Below are 22712 nucleotides of genomic sequence, written 5' to 3'. Positions count from 1 at the left end.
TCATTGTGTATTAATAATAATATAATATAATATGCAACTTTGTTCAAACAATTTTTCTGAAATTCCTAATTAATTGAAGTAAATTTAAATATTATTTTTTTGTCAATTACTATATAGTTTTTAAAAAAATTTCGGCTAAATCAGATCATTGTCTAAATTATTATCTAAAATGCATTATATTTCATAACTACTCAGCAGTAAAATATTTAATCAAAATTTACATATTTTTTAATTTTATTCTATTCAATGTGTAACATTGTATTACTTTATAATTTATTTTATTTATAATATAAAATTAACTGTTCGCTGTCTAATAAGTTAGAAAAACGTGTCATCAAAATCATTAATCGATATCATTTGTTTTACTTCATCAACAATAATTCAAATTTCTTCAACACATTATTTTAAAATAAATTATAAAATTAGATGTTTATATCATATATGATATGAAACAACATGTCTTGCATGGTTTTAAATATTATAATTAAATAAAAACAATATTAAACATATTTTATAATAATGGCAATAGAAACAATAGTAGTTAAAACTTAAAAAATACAATTTATTTATAAACGAGAATAGATTATGTTTATATTATAATCAAAAACAATTCAATCAATTGTTCAAAGTTCATTCGTTTAAGTTTATATATTATATAATAAATGTATATATTTTTATAAAACGCCTTTCCTTGAATTGAAAAAAATTTCGAATCCACGGTTTTCAGGAGCGCAAAAAGTAAATTCATTTTATTTGCCCTTAACTCAGTAATATTCTAATCTAATTTTACTTATCGCATCTAACCTTTTTTTCCCTGAAACATTTATGTTCCTTTTCGGTATCCCGTTGACGGTTAACGTTAACTTGGGTCGTGTCATTATTTACAGATTATTATTACTGACGTCGAGTTACGATAAATTATAACCTAAATTAGACATATATTGTAGATAATATATTATTATTAATAGTCAATAGATGAAAACGCTTTTTTTACCATAATTTAACCAGCGTCACAGTATACGTATTACGAAGATATACATAAATATATATTATAATAAATTTAATAAATATTACCTATTTTATTTTTTGGTCTTTTCACTTTAGCATAGATTATTGAAATGATGTATTTTATAAACGATATTAATTTATGATAATACTACATTTTCTAAATAAACGCTTAAATAAATTGTTAATAATGATTTTAAATATACTTGCATTTTATCATCTCAATGAATGACAAGTAAATTATATAAAATATTTTAATAGGTAACCAAAAAAACAAATTAAATATTTATTTAAATCATTCTCATTCAATAAATTTGATTTTTGTGATTTTAATTTAGGTCAAATATACTAGCATGTTAATTATCTTAGCGTTTAAAACATATCAACCAGCAATCACATATTATTCTACGTAGTAAGTACTTACAAACATAAAAAGTTTGTTTTTACTAACCAAGTCCTTCACATTTCAAACATCAATTAATTCAATTTGGATCGCTATCAAACAAAAGAAATATCCCAACTTTCCAATCCCACAGTAAATTCCTTATTTTCATCTTATCTTCACTACAAAATACATTCCAGATAACTCACTTACCGTCAGAAAAGTACATGCCATAGGGATTAATACTCTGCCTAAAATCAAGCCATAGGTTAAACCAATATATTTCTTTGTCACTATTCTATCTATCATATTATACTTTTCATTGTTGCTTTTAAGCAAAAAAAAAAATATATGTGTATATAATATATTATTATATACACTTTTAACATAATAATTATATACGTAGCTGTCGTAAATTTTAATTTGATTTTGATTTAAAAAGCAGTTTACACTTAAATTGTCATAAAAAAATAAAGAATAAATAATGTAACCATTAGGGAATACATACTATTAGGTTTAAGATATAGGTATCAAATGTATCCAATAGTAAATAAATTAATATAGAATTTTGTAATAATTGGAAAAACAATAAATTTTCACTTTTTACTGATACTACCAATTAATTAAATAAAATACAAAATTTTATAAATCGCAAATAAGTATTAAAAATTAATATGCATAATATTAATTATATAAATATAAAAAAAAAAAAAAAATGGAATTTGAATAAAAATTTATATATATTTTTTTTTCAATTTTTTTTTTTTTATTATTATTAGTTCTGTGAAACGCTCAATAGAATTAAACCTTTTTAATGATTTTTAAAAAGAAAAAAATTGAGTTTCTCTAGAAAATGTTTTTGTAAGGTATTCACAAATTGGTATTATTTTAATATTTAATACCTAATCATTTAATTCTGGTCTCTGGAGTATTAATTTATTTTACTGCAAATATTATACCAATTATAGCAATTCAATAGATATAATATAAAATAAGTACTAAACTACTGATTCAAGCCTTTCAAATTTCAATACCTGCGATATTGTGCACAATTACACACATGGTTTGCACTTGATACTTTTAATAGGTATAACTGTATAAGTAAACTTCTCTAAAATAGAGTTTAATTCGTACTCCTCACTAAAATTGAGACTAATGATTTTAAACTGAATTTAAATGAAATCAATATAATATATAATGTAAATGGGCCATTTTAAGTTATATTCGACCGTTTTAATCCATTTGAAAATGAAATAGCCATACTCCGATTGGTAATATTTATATAAATGTAAAAATAAAATAGGGTATGGTATATTTTCGATATAAGATCATAAATAATTTTGACCTATATTTTAATTCAAATTATCGATACTTAAATCGAATAATCAAAAATGGAAATTTTTACAATTTTCAATAGTAATGCTCTAGATAAATAATTCATATTATTAAATATATAATATTATAATATTTATTTATTGCAACCACAAAAATTTTACAATATCATATAAGTAATCAGTATATACATTATACAACTATTGCAAACTCATCCTAAAAGCATTGCTAGCTTGTATGTGGATGAGTAAATTAAGCTAGTAAAATAAAATAAAGTTTTTTACAATATCAAAACAAAATAAAACAGAAAAAAATAACTTAAACATTTAAATTAAACAATAATGTAAGCAGTAACTATAGTTATAACAGGTACAGGCATACAATAGATAAAATGTACCTATACATATATATAGATAAATAAAAACAATTTTTTAGTGTCAATGTTTTCTATATATTAAAGCTAAATAGTAAATACTCACTTATCCGCACACAATATTTTCCGAAGTGTAGGTAGGTGACAGGTGTGTATAGTTTATTAAATATCTAATTTTATGTATAATATTATAAACATCTACAAATTTGTAATTGTAACGATTAATAATAATTAATGAATACAATAATGCAATATATTCACACGTGTATTTTGAATTTGCCAATAGCTGAGTATACGTATTCGAACATTTAGCAAAAAACCAATGAGAAATTCAGACTTTTGAAAAAACAAAATAAACTTTGAACTATGTAACTCGTTACTTTGACTGTGCTATATGCATAATGTTAAATTTGAATATAATATGTTATGTGTTATAATAAACATGTACTCGTTAAAAAATCAAATAAGTTTTTCGAAAGCTTTCTAAGTGTCAGTATATAAATAATCTATAACCATTTGGCTACAAGTTTTCTGTAAATATATTTTTCGACGAATTTTTTTTTTAATACTTTTTAAAAAAACATTTATTAAAAATACATAAAAATCTGTACAAAAATGAACAATTTACAATGAACACATTTGAATAGAAAATACGAAACAATATTGAAGCCACATAAAAGAAGTCACTCAACAGTGACAGTTTTGAACAGGATTATTTTAGATTCTAAACGAAGCGTTGAATGTATTGGTCCTATACAATAATGTGCGTTTTTTTGTGTGTACTTTTTTATACATGGTAGAAAAAATGATTTGATCTTCAACTTAAAGCTGATTTTGTTAGTAAATTTGAATAGGTGGGGTATGACTAAAATTAAAAATTCCTCACACTTTTATTAATAATTTGGAAAAACTAAAAAAAAAAAAATAAAAATTATAAAATCGGGAATATTTATATCTAACGTATAACTTTTGTTATTTTATTCTCAATCAACATTTTATGTAAGTATTTGACACTTTAATTTAATTATAATTAATCATGATTTATGAGATATGTTGTCATTTTTTTGCGACTGTCGCTGCATTAATTTGTAGGTATTAGCTATGTTCCACGAAACGATTAACCGTAATATGTTCCAAAATTGGTTTATGAGTTATGGTTAACGGCTAGGTACTACTGTTATATTCTCATAAGTGTTTTTTTTATGTATATAGTACAATATATATTTTAATAATATAAATTGCTGAAAAACTCTTTTCTTATAAAAATATTATGTTCTTTTTTATACCAAAAAAATATTCTAAAAGGTATCATTCACACCAATTTATAGCTGTTTTATCATTATTATCATTATTTCACCTTTAAATTTATTTTTTTATTAATTCTCTATCTCTATTATGCCTGTACGTATCAATTAATTTTAGTTGAATGATATCATATCTTATTTTATAACTTACTTATGAGTTATGATCTATATGTTATTACTTATTAGGTACTATTTTCAGGAACGATTTTACACAATATTAAGTGCTATAAATTATAATACGTATTTTAGTATTTATATGATTTATTTAGGTGCCTATCCAGTGAAAATATTTTATTTTTTAATAGCGAAAAATAAAATTATTAAAAATATCAATATTAAAATATTATAATGTATTGAATATATTATACTTACATTTTATTGAATGTTTAAAAATTTAGCTAGCAATCAAGTCAGATAAACCCACATTGAATTAATAATATACTTTATTGCATAACAAACATTAATTATATTATGTTTATGGTACCCCAATTTCATAAATGGATTAAATCGAATACTGTTTTTAACAAAAATAATGATTGAATTCTTAGTAAGAACTAAAAATATCGTTTTTCCAATTTATTTACAACCACGTATTTTTTTTTTTACCATATTGTATACTTATTATAATTGGACAGTGATAACCAAACAAATATTTTTCATTAAATTGTGAAAGGTAGCCAATATTTGTTGTATAAATATTGCTCTTATAATGAAAAATATTGTTCATGATTAAAATAAATTAAGAATATGAATTCAATGAAATAATTATTTATTTGATTCTGGCTAAACCTAATACTATATCCATTAAATTTATGAAATGAAAATTGTGTATACCAATAACATACAGAATAGTTACCTATCTGGTACCTACTTCTTCACTCGTATTATTATTATGGTACTTGTACCGTTTAATATAATTGGATAAACGTGTTGATGCCAGGATTGATAGGTAGATGTGCCACGCTCTATGTGTCTGTACTTTGGTCACGATACAAATCAAGTAATCCGTCAATTTAAATTCAACAGATAAACCACCAACACTGATTAAAGGCCGTTAACAATTCCGTCCCCAGATAGTTGGTGTATTGCTTCAATTAAATAAAATCGAGTCATGTTAAGTAATTCTGCGGTAAACACATTATGTCTATAAATAAATTTTGTTTAGATAAGAAGTTCAGGGGGTATACAATATATATTCACGTTATTGGGATACAAAAGCATATCCCAGGAGAGCCAGTGAATCGGTGGACTGGCAAGGGGTAAGCCCAAAGCCAAATGATATCTTTCTCGGAACGACATGGATCCGAGATTAGAAGGTCAATTAACATAATGGTATGCGGGCGGACGGACAAAAAGAAAAGCAGGAATTGAACGGAATATATATATATACATCAAGGAGACCTTTAATAATCCAACGAAGCATAAAATACAAAGTGACTATTTAAATTCCTTTATTTTTATTTTAATAATCGTTTATAATGTTACAAATAATATTTTTTTTAACTTTGTTCGGTTATAACATTTCAATATAGAGGAATAATAGTAGTAATAATGGACTTATGAAGTGTTATAATATGGTATACGCGTATGTGTATAATATGTGGTCGGATCGATATAAACATAGACGTTTGGGTGACAAATGTTGGGGAAGAATATTCTAAGTATAGGTCCGTCGAGAAACGGTGTTACAATAAATTAATAAATACAAATAATAACAACCGTAGCAATAAATTGAATCTACTAGCACGATATTATTATTAAATGATTAGTATTTCAATTATTAAGCCCTCACATTCAGATCGTTGTCATCGTCGTCGTCGTCGTCATCTTCGCTCACCTCAACAGTCGCAAGTTTTTCAAATCCGGCTCGTTGTTTTTTGTTGAATATGTTGCCCAAAGTAAATCCATCAGCAGCATTAAGTGTCCGAGGTTGCCAGCGACTGAAAGCTGCTTCTTTCCGGTTAGCTGAAACAGTAAAATGGTACGTAATCAATTAAAGTGGTGTCTGCACGTACACATAAATGTACCTATATCGTATTGGTATGTAAGTAGGTAGGTAGAAGGGTATATTTTATACATGTTTTCCTGTTTATTGACACTCGCATACAGAATATAATTTTTTTTATCACTATAATACAGCGATTTTCATGGTGTACATGTTTTTGAAAACATTTTTTAGAATTATATAATTTGTAGTCGTAACATAACAACATTTTTTGAAAGTAGTAACAAACATAAAAATGATAATGATAAAAAAACAATAGAGGTAACCTAATCACATTCGAATCATGAATTATGTTGTAGAAGCTCACAAATTCAATGCAAGTATAATATTATACTTAGGTTGGGTTCTTCTTTTTCCATACATGTAAATTGATATTTTCTCACGTAAAAATGATAAAAGATGATGGTATACAACCAGTCAGAAATGTCTATTAGCGATTATCGCTTAAACTAAAACATAATGCGTTTACAAAAAATATACTTAACACTCAAAAAATATTCAATATGTATACGGTTTATCTAGTTTTTTAATGTTGCCTAAAAGCTCAAAATCAAAAACCACACCAATTAAAATATTTAATTAACATTATACGATCAATTATAAAATATTATTGTTATTATTTGATATATAGTTGTATACAAATTTTATTTTTTCTGTCCCACGCCACCTAATTGAGTATGGCTATACTAAACAAATAAAATGGATTGCGTATAAATAGAAAAATTACGATACAATGAAAAATAATTTTTAAATTTTTTTTGCAGGTATAATAAATGTATCGTTTTGTTTATAAATATCTTTTACCCACGCATACAGAAATAATAATATAACCGAGTGGGTAGATGTATACCAAGCAAACTAAATAAAAAATTGTCCAAGTTATGGAAAAAATGGCTTGGCAAAAGTGTTTTCCATCCTATTAAAAAAACTTAAATGATGGCTATAATTTGAATTATTGACATACCACATATTAAAAGTGAACATATAGTAGGCGGGATAGTATTTTGAAATTTAACATACAACACGACTGGGTAGTTAAAACATTTGTGTGTAAATTGATTATACGATAGTAATACATTTAATATATTAGTGCTGTAGGATAGAATATACGATGGTTAATTTCCACAAACTACATGTAAGTCCTAAGTAATAATTAAAATATATGTGAAACAAATACATAGGAGTGATTTGGGTTTTAAATTTGGGGGATATTATAATTTACATGTATGCGGAATGCCCATTTTCCAATAATCAAATATTCAAATATTTTAAATATAAAACATTTGAAAGAGGGGAACCTAACCTTTCTAATAAAATTCTACACAATTAAACATATAGGGTAGGGTCCACTGATTTGAATCACATGGAGAGTACTTAATAAATGGTAAGACTTATATTGAAGACTTCTTTTAGTTTCTGTTATCAAAAATAAATTAAGAATAAATTAAAAGCAGTAGGTAAGTATTTTAATGTAATTTAAAATGAACCTATCTCATAAATCATAATACCTATGGTAAATTATTTGAAGTTAAAGTAATTTAAATTGGAAAATAACAAACAAATAAAAAAATTTATTATATAAGAATTTAAAAAATAGATTGATTTGAATAATTTCCAATATATTGAACTTTTTAGTTGCCACCATTAACTTTATAAAATAACTTTTTTAAAATTATATTTTATTCTGTAGTTTTTGTCAACTTTATAACTTAATATATTATAGTATAAACAGACATCTGTGTTTAAAAATAGTATTGATATCAATTCATCAAATGTTTCTTATATTTTATAAAATAACAATTATTTTTAAAAACTTATTTCTAAAAATGTTGCCGATAATTCAAAAACAAATATTATTTTTTAAATGAAAATTTAATTCTATTTAGAAAAATAAAGTTTTATATTATGTATATTTTTTTATATGTTTAAGTTTAAAATAGATACATCTTTCTGTATTTACTTTTAAATAATTACAACAATATAGAAGACTCAAATTTGTTGGGGGAGAAGGACTGGGCTGCAGCTAACTCAGCAGTCATCACCATTCTAACCGGTCCTTATCTATCTGACAAATTTATAGTAAAACCATGCCCACACACACAAATAGGTTAACATGCATGATTTTTAACTTGAATTAAGAACATGCTAAATCACCCAACTATCATAGAAATTAAGTTATCCTTTACTGTAATCATTACTTTCATTTCACTTTTGTGGTAATCAAATTTTATATATATATATAAAAAAATAATAGACTATAAACATTAAAATATAATTTAATCACTTTAACTATTTGAAATGAATGAAAACTTATCAAAATAGTATTATAATAATGTAATTTAATTTATTTCAAACTATTTAAGTTAGGGCACTTACCTATTGATTTAGTCCGTGTGTATATTAAAACAGTAACAAATATAGCAGCAGTGAAAAACAAACCTACAGCAATTACTAACATAATCACTAAAATTTGTTTCCCAGAATTTTCTCTTAGACCAGAACAATCTAAAAAATAGAAACAGAACAATAATAATTAAATAGTTTAACTTGTTATAATTATAACTAATATGTTAAATATTAAATTTATTTTAAATTTAACAGTCAATTATTAAAATAAAATTAATAGGTACCTATTAATTTACACAATTATTTATATTTATTGGATTCAGAACTATTATTATGTTTAAATGATTTTACTTGAGATCCCATTTTAAAAGAATAGCTGATTATGTAACACTACCTACTTAACATTTTAACATAGCTTTTGTTGTTGAGGCATTTAATAATTATAAAACAAATTGTTTTTTTAAAAGGAAGAATACTAAAATAAGAAATTAAAAGTCAAAATAAAATATCTACATCATTCACACCAAGTGGTGTGCTCTTGGTATAAAAAAAAATGTAATTTAACAAATCTCTATTGTTTAAAAAAAAGTGATTTGTTTTCATTATCTAGTGTCATGATAACCTGATTTAGAGTAGTAAATTAAAATGTTAAACATCATTTATTAAAATAAAATTAATAGGTACCTATTAATTTACACAATTATTTATATTTATTGGATTCAGAACTATTATTATGTTTAAATGATTTTACTTGAGATCCCATTTTAAAAGAATAGCTGATTATGTAACACTACCTACTTAACATTTTAACATAGCTTTTGTTGTTGAGGCATTTAATAATTATAAAACAAATTGTTTTTTTAAAAGGAAGAATACTAAAATAAGAAATTAAAAGTCAAAATAAAATATCTACATCATTCACACCAAGTGGTGTGCTCTTGGTATAAAAAAAAATGTAATTTAACAAATCTCTATTGTTTAAAAAAAAGTGATTTGTTTTCATTATCTAGTGTCATGATAACCTGATTTAGAGTAGTAAATTAAAATGTTAAACATCATTTATTAAAATAAAATTTCTTAAATGTAAAGATAAAATAATTATTATGATAAACATCTTTCAATTAAATTTATATTAAATTTCTATACATATATATATATATATAAAAAATAGTAATTAAAAGTACAGTTTATTTAATTAATAAATTATACATCAATATCTTTATTTATGTTAAAGAATAACATAATTCACAAATAATAATATCTAATGGAGTAATAAAAACAAAACTCAATGGGGTTAAAATAAATAGATACATTTGAGTATAATTAGCTCATCTCTTGGTTCTAAGCAAAGAAGCGTTCATAGAAATTTTACAAAAAAAGTATAAATAAACCAATTTTTCCATTGAAAAATGTAACAATTGACATAATTAAATAATTCTGAAAAGTCTATCTAATCATTGACCAATGTAAACAAGAATTTTAAATCAAATATATTTCTCTTAGCTCAAAGGCTACTCATATTTTAATAACAGCTTATACAGTGAATGAGGTTATCGTGGAATACTACATTTGTAGGATAATAGGTAAAGTATGCAATTTTGGATAGCTTTGAGACACTGAATATGAATATTTTCAAGAGGGGACCAAGATTAATAAATATTTAAATTTATTTATAAAAATTAAACAGCTTAAAAAAAAAGTATAGAACACAAATAAAATAATAAAATAATAATAAAATCCTAGTAGACTTGAAAAGCGTTCACATCCAAATAAAAGTAGAAGAACCACAAAAGCTGATACCAAACTATGAGTGTAATAAGAAAGAAATACAATATTTCAAAGCATGTTGATATTACTGTTTACATAGTTAAATTTAAACAGTTATTTAAGTTTATACAATTTTAAATTGGCTTTTGTTACTATATTTTATGATAATCCAAATACCTAGAAATAAACTATAAAATAAGTTTTTTAAAGTTTGTTTTATAATTATTTTTATAAAAAAATTAAATAAGTTACATGTTATAACTTAAAACATATTCATTATACTTCCCAACAAATTATAAAATAAATAACATAATAAAAATATTGATATTACATTAATATACAAACATAAGCACTTTTCATTTATACCAGTAACTCTGATTAAATACAATCTATTTAATAGAGAGAAATCAGATATGCTATTGTAGAGTAAATTTATAAAAAAAAATTAAGTAGAATATGATGATTTAAATTTTTTACTTTGAAAGTAAAATACAGAAATAGGATTATACTGGTGGCGCTATCTGCCCAGTAAAATAAAACTTAAAAAAAAATAATTTGTAAAACCAATTTAAATAATGAAATAAAATAATATTTTATTATTTTTTGACCTAAAATGTGTATCAAAATTCAATGTCCATATAATAAAATTTTGGCTTATCATCACAAGTCATGCTAATTTAATAATATAGTTTCAAATCTTTGTATTATTTTAATATTTAATTTTAATTCGGTATGTACAAATTGTACATCATTTGCTTAGTAAAATTGTTATAATCGCATAGATTAAAAATCTAAAATATGAAATCCTTGTTTTTACTTATAAAAACTTTATACAAATAAATGAGAAGAAACATTAATACTGATACAAAATTGTGTAAGTGAAAAATAAAACATAATTTTAAAGTGTGTGTTGATTTAACACTTTCCATTTTTATTGTTAAATTTTTACCAATAGACAACACTAATATAAAATATTATACATTGTTATTCTATAATAGTATTTGTATATTAAAATACACAAATCATAAAATTATAAAACTTAATTTAAAGTTGCAAAATAGATATCACTATTAGTTATCATTAGTAAAATTATGAATTATAATTAATGTTATTTTAAAATAGCTAAATTCAATTTTGAACTTACTTTCTAAAACGTTATATTTGTTCAACATTATATCATTGAATGAAAATTTATATGAATCATTACTTTGATTTATAAATTTGTTTTGGATATCTGAATCTAAAGCATAAGTAAGTACAATATTACATAAATAATAAAAAAAGTCATTGAATTAAATGAAGTACTGTTATTTACCTAACACAAATTTCCGTATATGAGATCTTATAAGTTCCACAACATAAACAGATGTTCCATCTGGGCTTACAGCCATATCATGAGGTCGTAAAAATTCATTATTTTTAGGATGAAATTGTCCAATTACTTCCATTGATGTAGCATTGATTACAATTCCTTGTGCTAATGTCTCAGTTACTATATCCATATTTTTATCATTAAGTACATAAAATAATCCACCTAAAATATACAAGATAAGTGATTAAACATAAAAAACTAAATATTATGTGAAAGTACAAAAAATAATACTTTTAAAGTACAGATTATTCTTTGTCATTTTATTACAGCATTATATATGGTTGTTAATTTATATAAAACAGACAACTTTCTACCAAAAAGTAATAAGCATTATTTTTTTTAGCTTTACACAAATTAGCCATTAATAAATTATATGTACCAGCCACTGGTGAATATGCAGCACTAAATAAACGTTGAACTATTTGTGGATTAATTTCAAATTGGAAAATTCCGCTGTTAATATTAAAACATAATAATCTGCTATTTTCACGATCAGCAACACATATCACCTCTTTGTCTTCGGCCAATGTTAAATCGTGTGGAATCCACAATTGGTAAGGAGGCACAAGCATTTCACCTTAAATTATAAAAAAATTAATACCACTAAATAGAAAATTAAAATAAGATTATAATATAAAACTTGTTTTTTAGAACTAATATTTAGTTATTATTAACAAAAGAAGTAAGATATGTAACTGTTTTATTCCTTTAAATAATGTTAAATACTCATAGTTCAATAACTAGTAAAATATCCTCTGCACAAGATATTAATAATTAACACAATGTTTAAAAAAATGTTAATATAATAAAACATTTGAAGTAGAAGTTTTAGTATTTATGTATATCATTTTATAAAATTATTTATTTTCTTTATTTGAGAATTGATACATCATAATAATTATTTTAAAATAAGATTAATGGATATTAGAATAATATATTTAAAGAAAGTTATCATGAAAATTCATAATATGAATAAAAAATTGTACTTTGTTTGAAACAAAAGAGTTAAGGGAACTGTTTTGAATTGTTTAATGTAAAAAAAATTAAAACTATATACTATACAATACTCTATAATAAAGCAATAATTGTTATTAGTAAGTCTAATAAATACAATAGTCTGCTTGGTATTATTGGTATTGTATATTTATGTTTCATAATATACCCATAAATATAAACGATTAACTTATAACACATTATCTAGAAATAAATATAATACTCAGTTTGAAACTTATACAATTTGGTAAATAAAGATATTAAACTTAAATTTTATTCATAATACACAATCTATATATTTTTTCATACAACAACAACCAATAATTAAAAGAAACTAAAAATAATAATAAATAGAATACTTAGTTACACTGTTAAAGTTATATTTTAGCACTACATGTTTAAAATATTTGAAATTTAAGTAAATGGACTGCATTTGTTTATAATATGTTACCATTTTTTATCAACCTGTGACTAAAGTGGATCGGCCCCATTGTAACAGTACTTGTCCTTCAGCAGAATATTTAATAATTCGAGAATTACAATATCCATCTGCTACAAAGAATTCACCACTAGTTGTTACTGCTACTGATGTAGGTTTGCAAAACTGGTTTGAGTCTGTCCCAGGTTCAAATGCAGTACCAAAAGTCATTAATACATTTCCTGAACTAGGATCAAATTTGAATACTTGATGAAGAGCAACATCAGTCAACCAAACATTATTTTCATGATCAACAGTAATACCATGAGGCATATAAAATCTATAACAAAATCAATGTATTAATCATCTTATTTATAAACATTTTATATCTTTCATGATATATTATACCTGTGACTACCCCATCTTTTAATTACTGAACCATTTTTTGGATCCAGTATAACAACTACTTGTTCAGAAATAGGTCCTTTATTTTTATCTCTGAACACATTGTTTTCAAAAAATGTAGTTTGATTCCATTCTCGATCACCCCTATGGAATATATATACCAGATTGTCTTTGCTTATGGAAACACCAGAAATTTGCCCAATACTGTTATCAATTTTATGTGGAAAAGGCCATTCAGAAGATTCATGTAAATCTGTCAAAAATCAAAAAAATTTAAATAAAATAAATAATATTACCTAGGACACTATATATCATGTCGAATACATCTGCAGAGAGACATTTACATTTGTTTGTATGAAATATGACATTTAATAAGCTTACTACTTATTAGATTATATTTGTGTAAAATCTAAATTTCATTTATTATTTAATAAGGTATTCAATATTAATATTTACAATATACCTATTTGAACAATTATTTTAAATAATAACATTCAAATCAACCACTTATTGTGTTCTTAGTTAAAATAAATTTAATATTTAACAGTGATTTATAAATACTTTATAAAATTCACCAAAGTACCTAATCTTGTATTCTCTCTGCGAGCTTAAAAAAATATATCTGGTAAAATATCTAAAATGATTAGATACTTATTAAATACTTACGAAATTGGTGAGATACGTCAACATTCGAGTTGTCAGTAATATCCTGAGTATTACGAGCACTATCCACTTGATTCTGACCATATAACTAAACAAAATAATGTTATGATGTAGGTATATAAAAAAAAAATCATATTATTATCTACTTTAATGTTATAAATGTGTTTAATTATAATATATATATGATGTACTCTGGAACATCAATCTGAGGCCAGAAATGTAGATGCAATAGCAATTACAGTTGCTTTTGAATATTATTGGACATGATATTATAAAAATGTTAATGTGAAAGTATTCTAAAGGATTTATTCTACATAGGATCTCTAATAATTTGTTGTATGACAAAAAGATGTACTGGTATAATACTTAAAACAAGATACATAAGATGACAATTCTGCAATGTAACATATGTTATCTACAATAGTTGTATTACACTGTAACTATTAAATAATCAAAATAATTATCGGATATTATAGTTAATGGGCAACGGTGTTGACTTGCAACGATTAACTCTATCTAAAAGCAATAGAAATAGCAGCAGATTTTAGTTTTTTACTTATAAATTAAAATTTGAAACATTATATAGGTACCTACCAACTTAAAGGATGTAAAATGTGTAAATATTCTAAAGGTTTTGCCCAAACCCAAAAATCGGTTCTTACACCACAGTAAAAAAAAAACAAGGTAAACGGTGCCACAACAGCAACATCAAGTCTTCACCACTCATCCACCTAACATGTCTTCCACAAGATACATTGCAATTTACTCTATTAGGTATGTAATCGTACGGCATATCGATATTACCCCGGAGAAGTATTCTCACCTGGTCTGTGGCCATCTGCTGAAACTGGGCCAACGTCTGTTGCGACTGATCATCGGTGGCCAGCGGCTGGTCGTCGGCGGACGGCGGCTGATAGTCTGTACCAGACAGCAAACTGGCTGTGGTGACGGTCAGCAGGCAAAAGGAACTGCACGCAACCAGTGCGGTCCAGGCCATGGTGACCGACATGGATGTGGTGCAGTGCTCGTCCCAATGGCACTTACCACGACGGGCACAGAAGCATCACAGACGGAATGGCTTCCGGAAAGCACAGAACGACAACGGTTTCCGGCGACGGATGCGCGCAACAGCAGCTGCCGTAGCTGTGACAATTCGAACTCGACGGTAGCAGATCAACAAGTCTGCCGTTATCATGATAGTGGGCGGACGATGGTTTATCTCGACGGATCAATAACAACGTTACCGCAGATTAGAATATATTATTATGTGTAGGAGTAACTATAAGTATATGTTTTTAATCTTACGGTCCCTGCTCCAAGCGCTATCTGCTGCCCGGCAAGTGCGCCTTTGGACACCGTTCCGTTCGCGATCCGAGCCGCGCACGGATGGCGCCGCCGAAACGGTTACCGGATTACCGCGCGTCGAAGATATCGTAATTTTTTAAGATCATTTTCCCAAAAGTCTTACACGAAACTTTAATTAATAATGATAATTCGCATTTCCAGTTCACACGTCATTATAATAAAATACAGAATCGCATCGCTGAAAAATGTCCTAAATAGGTAATAAACTAATAATTATAAATAGGTAGGTACATACAAAATGTTATATTTCTATTGAGTACCTATACAGACCGTTAACAGACATGCTTTAAGATGATAAGAAAATTGTAACAGAATATGAATATTGTATGATACGTGAACGCTTGTTATATTATAAAAAGTTAGAATAATAGAAAAAGTGAAGCTGTGGAGGCCTTTAATTACGCTAACCACTTAACTACCTGTTGAAAATCTGAAAACGTTCCGATAAAGAATGTCATGACTAAACACTCAATGGGACAAATCGTAACATAGTAAGTAAATAGTACTAAATACGCAATATATTTAAACATGATTGGCTTGATCTATTAATAGGTAATAATTAATAAGCTTGTACACTTTCCCTAATTAAACTGTTAATTTTTGGTTATTATTAGGGCTCGAATTTTAGAGCGTATGCTTCTTTTTTAGGTACCTTACACATGAAATAGAAATCTAATTTTTATATATAAATTCGTCTCACGTCATTCTGATATCAAATAAACCAATTTATTTTTGCTTTTTTTTATGTAAACGCTTTTTTTTTTTTTTTTGCTTTTTTTCAGTTATTTCAGCTGTAGAATTTTTATATGTTTATTATTATTTTATTGTTTTATGTTTATGTTTATGTTTATGTTTTTATGTTTTATTAAGCTACTATAGTAATAATAAAAATTGAATTAATTATATGAGACGTAAAAACCCAGAATGCGTTAGAGCCGTTAGAGGTATTGGATTATTATTGTTTTCGTTATCGGCTTGTTTTTAAATGTAAACAGCAGTACCTACCTACTACCTAGTGTCCTAGTACCTACCTATACGGTCAGTTTATGCCAATTACATGATATCGTCGACCATTTCAAAATTTAAGATTTAGTGTTGTAATTTGAAACCTATTGTATGAAGTACCTAAGCATCGATGAATTCAGTAGATGTATAGAGTCGTTTTCTATGTATAAAAATATTCCGTCGGACAATACAGTCAGTTAGTTTCACTATTGCAAATCTAGAGAAATACATGGTAATTAATTTTTCAATTTTTTTTATTCATTTTTATAACTAGTTCGTGTTAATTTTTGGTCATGCTTTTTTTTGATTTTTTTAAAAATTAATATGTTTCACAAGACCAATCGTGTGTTTTTCTATAGTTGCTTATTAATTATTATGCTTTAAAATCCGAGCCCTAGTTAGGTATTATAATAAAGAAAAATCAAATTAATATTTTTATATCGAAATCAGTATAATATAATATTATTAATATTATCTGTTTATATCATCATACTAAAATTAATACTCCCTAATATTGTATTATTTAAACACATTGTGCGCAAATTATCAACTTATTAATACTTGGAGGATTGGTGAATTAAAAATTAAAAAGAGTAGATAATATTTTACATTTTAATCTATAGTAGGCAGGTAACTGATATTATTCATGTATACCCGTTTAACACGCGTGCGTATGTCAGAGTGAAACGAAATTGATAACACACATAAAAATGATATATACACGCTTCATGCCTTTAGGAGATTGAAATAATCTGAAGTAATAAAGTATGAATAATAATGATTACAGGCAATACTATTTCACACGATAGATATTGATACTGTGTATAATAGCGGATGCAGGCATGAATTCACTCAAATTCATCGTTGGATGTTAATGGCTGTGTGAATTCATTCCAATTCAATAGTGAATATTGGTGTGCGCTATAGGTATATAATTCGTCAACTACAATGTCACAACGATGGTGAGATAAATATACAAGTGTATTAGTATCATCCTTAAAAATAGCCCGTAGGTATATAGTAAATACTCATTACTCATTAGTCATTTTACATGATGGGGATTAGAGACTTTTTTTTGAGAGGCAATGCATAATATTTGAGTTAATTGTGTACTAAAATTTTATAAAAAAAACAACGTTATAGAGCGTTTACATGATTTTGTAAAAAAAAAAAATGTGTTTTTATGAGGTTATTTTGTAATCATGAACTATGAAATCATGTATATGAAAAAATGGAAAGTACCTATTATTTTCTAAGTGCTAAATACATTCTATTAGACATAATTATGATGATCAAAGAATTTTGACATTTAAATATGTGGAATAAAAGGGTAAAATAAAATAGATCTAAGGCGTGAAAAATTTCAAAAAATGTCTAAAAACGTATCAAAGTTCACTACATTCAAGTATATATTTTTTGGTAAACATTTTAAATATCAGAAAAATGTATCAAATATTTTATTTTTATTGACTACAGGTTACGTTAATCGTGTAATCGAAATATAGTAAACATCTTTTAGAATGTCGCGCATTTTAAAAATGTATAAAATATTATTATTGTGTTAACAGTACTATTATTTTTTTTTTTGTATATTTTATCGTAAGACGTTTTAAGGTAGATTTTTTTAATCAAAATACGAGCAGAATCTTGTCAGAATATTTTATATTATTCTTATTCAGTAGGTATCTATGTACCTATGACTACGAATTTTTTTATTCTATATTATTTTCACATAATATTTATTGTGCCATTGTATTAACGTATAGAAAACAGCGCCTTGATTACTTATTATTCAAAAATGTTTTCAAATACATAGTTAGATTTTCGTAATTTGTTTATCCATTTAAATTTTAAATCAATTAATTTACATTAGCTAATTAAAGTTCACAGAAAAGTTAAAGAACGCTAAATATTTTATAATTTAATTAAAATCTTGAATTTCAGTTTTCAAATGAATGATTTCTGAGTTCGTTTTACTATTGCGTATAATAAAGAATATTATTTTATTAATAATATTCTAAGTTTTATCAGGTCATAAAAATCTTTTATTATTAAGGAGGTTGTAAAAATATTTATAATTATATTATTAAAATATAAAATTTTAAAAATTAAATAATTTTAAGAATTTCAAGATATATGTAACCTATACACTTAAGCGTTTCAATAGTAGGCATTATTTTATTTTACACGATGTCGAAATATGTTAATAAATGAAAAGGATTTTGAGATAAGTGTGCTTTCGTAATAAATGGTAGGTAACTATTATAACCAACATCATGTGTTTGCTAAGACTTTTTGGGGTGAATAACTGGAATACAGCAGTCTTGTTTATTGGCCGAATGATAATAATCACTGTACTTAACCGATCGTCAAATAACATTAGCATAATAATTCAGTTAAAAGGAAAACTTTACTCGATTTTACCGTTAAAAATAATGAGTGTAACTACAGTAACTACAAGTACAGCAGGTCTATGTTAGTGTCCTATAATGCTATAAATACGTTTACATTTGTGTGAAATGCGACAATTTACCGAGGACCGTTTTTCTAATGGCAACTCACGAGAAGTTTTCAAAGCCGCATACAAATTAAACGGATCCAACCAACCATAAGTCCGTTTGACGTTATTTCTTAAATGCTTTACAAACTTCTCGCATTTTAAATCTTTAAAAAAATGAAAATGAGCTTTGTATTAAATCTCAACGTTATAACAAGCGTACCTACTAGTTTTACTTTAAATGAATTTCTACAAATAATAATAGACTTATAATAAAATAAAAACTAATTACAAGTGTAAATTGCCCAGAATTGTTGGATTCTGATTGTGGAACTTACACAATTATTTCCATAATCCATTAGTCAACATATTATCTACTTACCTATCTATTTTATGGCTAACACTAATTCAGTCAACTCAGATTATATAAATATACTTATTAGGAATAGTTACTACTTTCAAGTTTTAATTGATAACATTAGTGTTCAAAATAACAGTGATAAGTAACCTTATGTTATAGATTCAACTACATAAAAAAACTAGTATAGGTAATATAATATATCTAACTACAGCCTATTGTATGTTGAATCATTATTTATTATAATATTAAATAGAATGGTTTATATAATATGTGAATATAAAAAAAAAAAAAATCACAATATTATTAAAAGAAAATAAAAGTAAAAATATTATAGCTAATAATAAAATAATATCATTATTAAAAAATATATCTATTTTTAAACAATTTTGTGTTCACTTTATTTTTAGACCTTAATCAAATACTGGTCAGATATTGACAAACACTACACCTATAAATCGTTGTCTATCCCATAATCAACGTTGGTTATCTACTCCCTATAGTCCCTATATATATAGGTCTACATATTATACATACAGCATAAAATGTATTGTTGTATCATTATACAAGTATTACTACCAGGAAAATCTGATTCAAAATAGTCAAAAAACTAATGTATCATAATAATATATGGATAATCAATATCTAATGGTTATCTATTTTAGGTAGTGGCTATAGAATATTTCAATAAATAAAATACATGCACGAATTCAATAATTCAAATTTAATACTATAATTTTCACAGGGTAAAATAATAAAAAGTTCCTTATAGTTGAAACACTATAACTTTTTAAGAATTTTAAAATATGTAGGTATCATAATAATAACTATATTATAATATATGCATATATACAAGTACAATTGAGGTAGAAGTTAAAATATTTTTATCATTTTATGACGATTTTTTCGTTATTACTTATTTATATGCCATATGTAGGGTTTTAAAAGTATATCTATTAAAAACTTTTGAATTTATTATGTCTTAGTGTCATTCATAATAATATTATCGAAACGAGAAATGACTATAACGAACAACGGTTCAAAAAATTTTAATATCTTTTGAAATTTTAAAAGACATTCTAGAATTCAAGAAAACTTCGTTAAAATATAATAATATCTTTTCTAACATTTTAACACGTAGAATAGTGTTAAAATGACATCAACTTTTATATTATTTTATATTTTAGATGAACGGAAATTAAAACGCTCACAGCTAAATCCGAGGTGACATTATATTAAAGATATATTTTTGTTTATAAATAATTGAGATGTTAAGCAGAATTTTTATTTTTCAGGGAATTTATAGTTATTTTAGACAAAAATGTCTGGATTGTAGTCTGAATTCAGGTAATATAAGTATCCCGTTTATGTCTAAGCATACATCAGTACACAAAAATAACGGATCTACGTATAAATAAAAAAGGTAAAATTAAAATATAATATAGTTTATTTATTTACATATCTTACAAAATTATCAACTTTTAGTTAAGAAAATTATTAATACAGCCAACTTATAAAAGTATAATAAGTATACTTAAAAATGTGTTTTTATGGAGTAGATTAATAATATATATTTATATATAAATATATATAAGTTATAATACATTATTATATATACATTATATATATAATATATAGTGAAATTATTATATTTTATAAAAAGTACATACAGTTGAATTAATAAAAGGCAAGGAATACAATAAAAAATATAATTTCGCAAGTTGATTTTTATAACTCAATATTTTCATTAAATCAAAATGAAAACAAAAAAAAAAATTTTATTGTTTACAATCTTGCAGTTAATCGGTTCTCTTATGTTTAATGACGAGAACGCCATTTACGGCAATTATTATTATTGTTATTTCATGTGAATGTGAATGTGTTATTTTTTATCTACATATAAATGTGTAAGATGTAGGAATATGGATATTTATTTAGTTTAAATAACCATTGAAAATAGTTTATTTTCCTATTTATTTTGTATGGGCCTATATCGGTTAATGACAAAATGAAAATAGTCACTGAAGGCCGTAATCGGGTATCACCCATTTCAGATTCTCAGAAAAAAATACTTAAATTAATTTTAACAAAATGTCATCAATAACAAAAATACAAACAAAGTAGCACTGCAATACAAATGCATTACAGTGATACTTGATACTCGCGATACTTTATGTCTTACTTGACTTTTGCGCCTAATTATTTTGTTCAATGATTCTTACTCTATGAATGATGCAAAATGGGAAATTAACTATACAACAATATAATATATTTAAAAGTAATAGCATAGTTATTTAAGTATATCATAAATTATAATATTATTAAAAATAATAATAAATAATGTGTATTTAGTTGTTTTTGTGTTTGAAAAATTTCAATTTCTCACCTATCGTCTTTTTGATTATCCGTCAAGGCCTTAATACCGGGACTAACTGACGATTAATCGATGTTCTACTGTAGTACTAATAAATAAAAATTAGACTTTGAGAGGAAATTTTCTATTATAATATTTAATAGTATTTTTAGGTATAAGGTGCTTCGAAGAGCAGATTTTCCTTGTAATTTTTTTATATCCAATCTGTTCTTTAAATCGAAGTGGCACATGCATATAATAATAAAGGTAAAATAAAATAATAATTCTGCTCCCTTCAGAAAAAGTATAAAAATGTAAGTTTCGTTACCCAACAGTAATACATAAAACACAAGGGCGTCGTTTGTTTTACACATAACCTTTGAGATGAGTGTCGGAGATTACCCACGTTAACCTTTAGACCAGACCCTTCGGTTGCAAACTATTATAAATATAACTATATAATATTAAGTTCTGAGACCACTAGATATCAGATACTTGAGATACTACTACTATACATACAACACATATATATAAATAAATATACGTATATTTAGTGTATGAGTGTATCCATTATTAAAATTTACAAGTTATACTTAAGTTCAAACCATACAAACGACAAACCCTGAAAATGCTATAAACTGTTTTCTTTAAATTTTATTATAGTGACTAAAGTTAAGGCATCAAAATAAAAATTGTTGGTTTATTATGTAATACAATGTTTCATTGGCTCATTAAAATAAACATTTACTCCGATGGAAAATTAATGATT

The 22712-nt window shown here is 25.0% G+C and overlaps 1 protein-coding gene across 1 annotated transcript; it reads right to left on the bottom strand.

Annotated features, from left to right (window-relative positions):
• Positions 1-5830: 5830 nt before the first annotated feature.
• On the bottom strand, positions 5831-15866 carry LOC114128973 (peptidyl-alpha-hydroxyglycine alpha-amidating lyase 1-like). Its single transcript, XM_027993590.2, has 9 exons — positions 15189-15866; positions 14369-14453; positions 13706-13955; positions 13345-13637; positions 12266-12463; positions 11830-12048; positions 11659-11754; positions 8778-8906; positions 5831-6361 (listed from the first exon to the last, which is right to left on the bottom strand). The coding sequence occupies exons 1-9, from the start codon at positions 15372-15374 to the stop codon at positions 6177-6179; spliced, it is 1641 nt and encodes a 546-aa protein (XP_027849391.2). The 5' UTR covers positions 15375-15866; the 3' UTR covers positions 5831-6176.
• Positions 15867-22712: the final 6846 nt, after the last annotated feature.

The sequence above is a fragment of the Aphis gossypii genome, chromosome 3 (assembly GCF_020184175.1).
Source record: "Aphis gossypii isolate Hap1 chromosome 3, ASM2018417v2, whole genome shotgun sequence".
Lineage (NCBI taxonomy): Eukaryota > Metazoa > Arthropoda > Insecta > Hemiptera > Aphididae > Aphis > Aphis gossypii.
The sequence above is the reverse complement of the archived record's forward strand: the minus strand, read 5'-3'. Positions and strand labels throughout refer to the sequence as shown.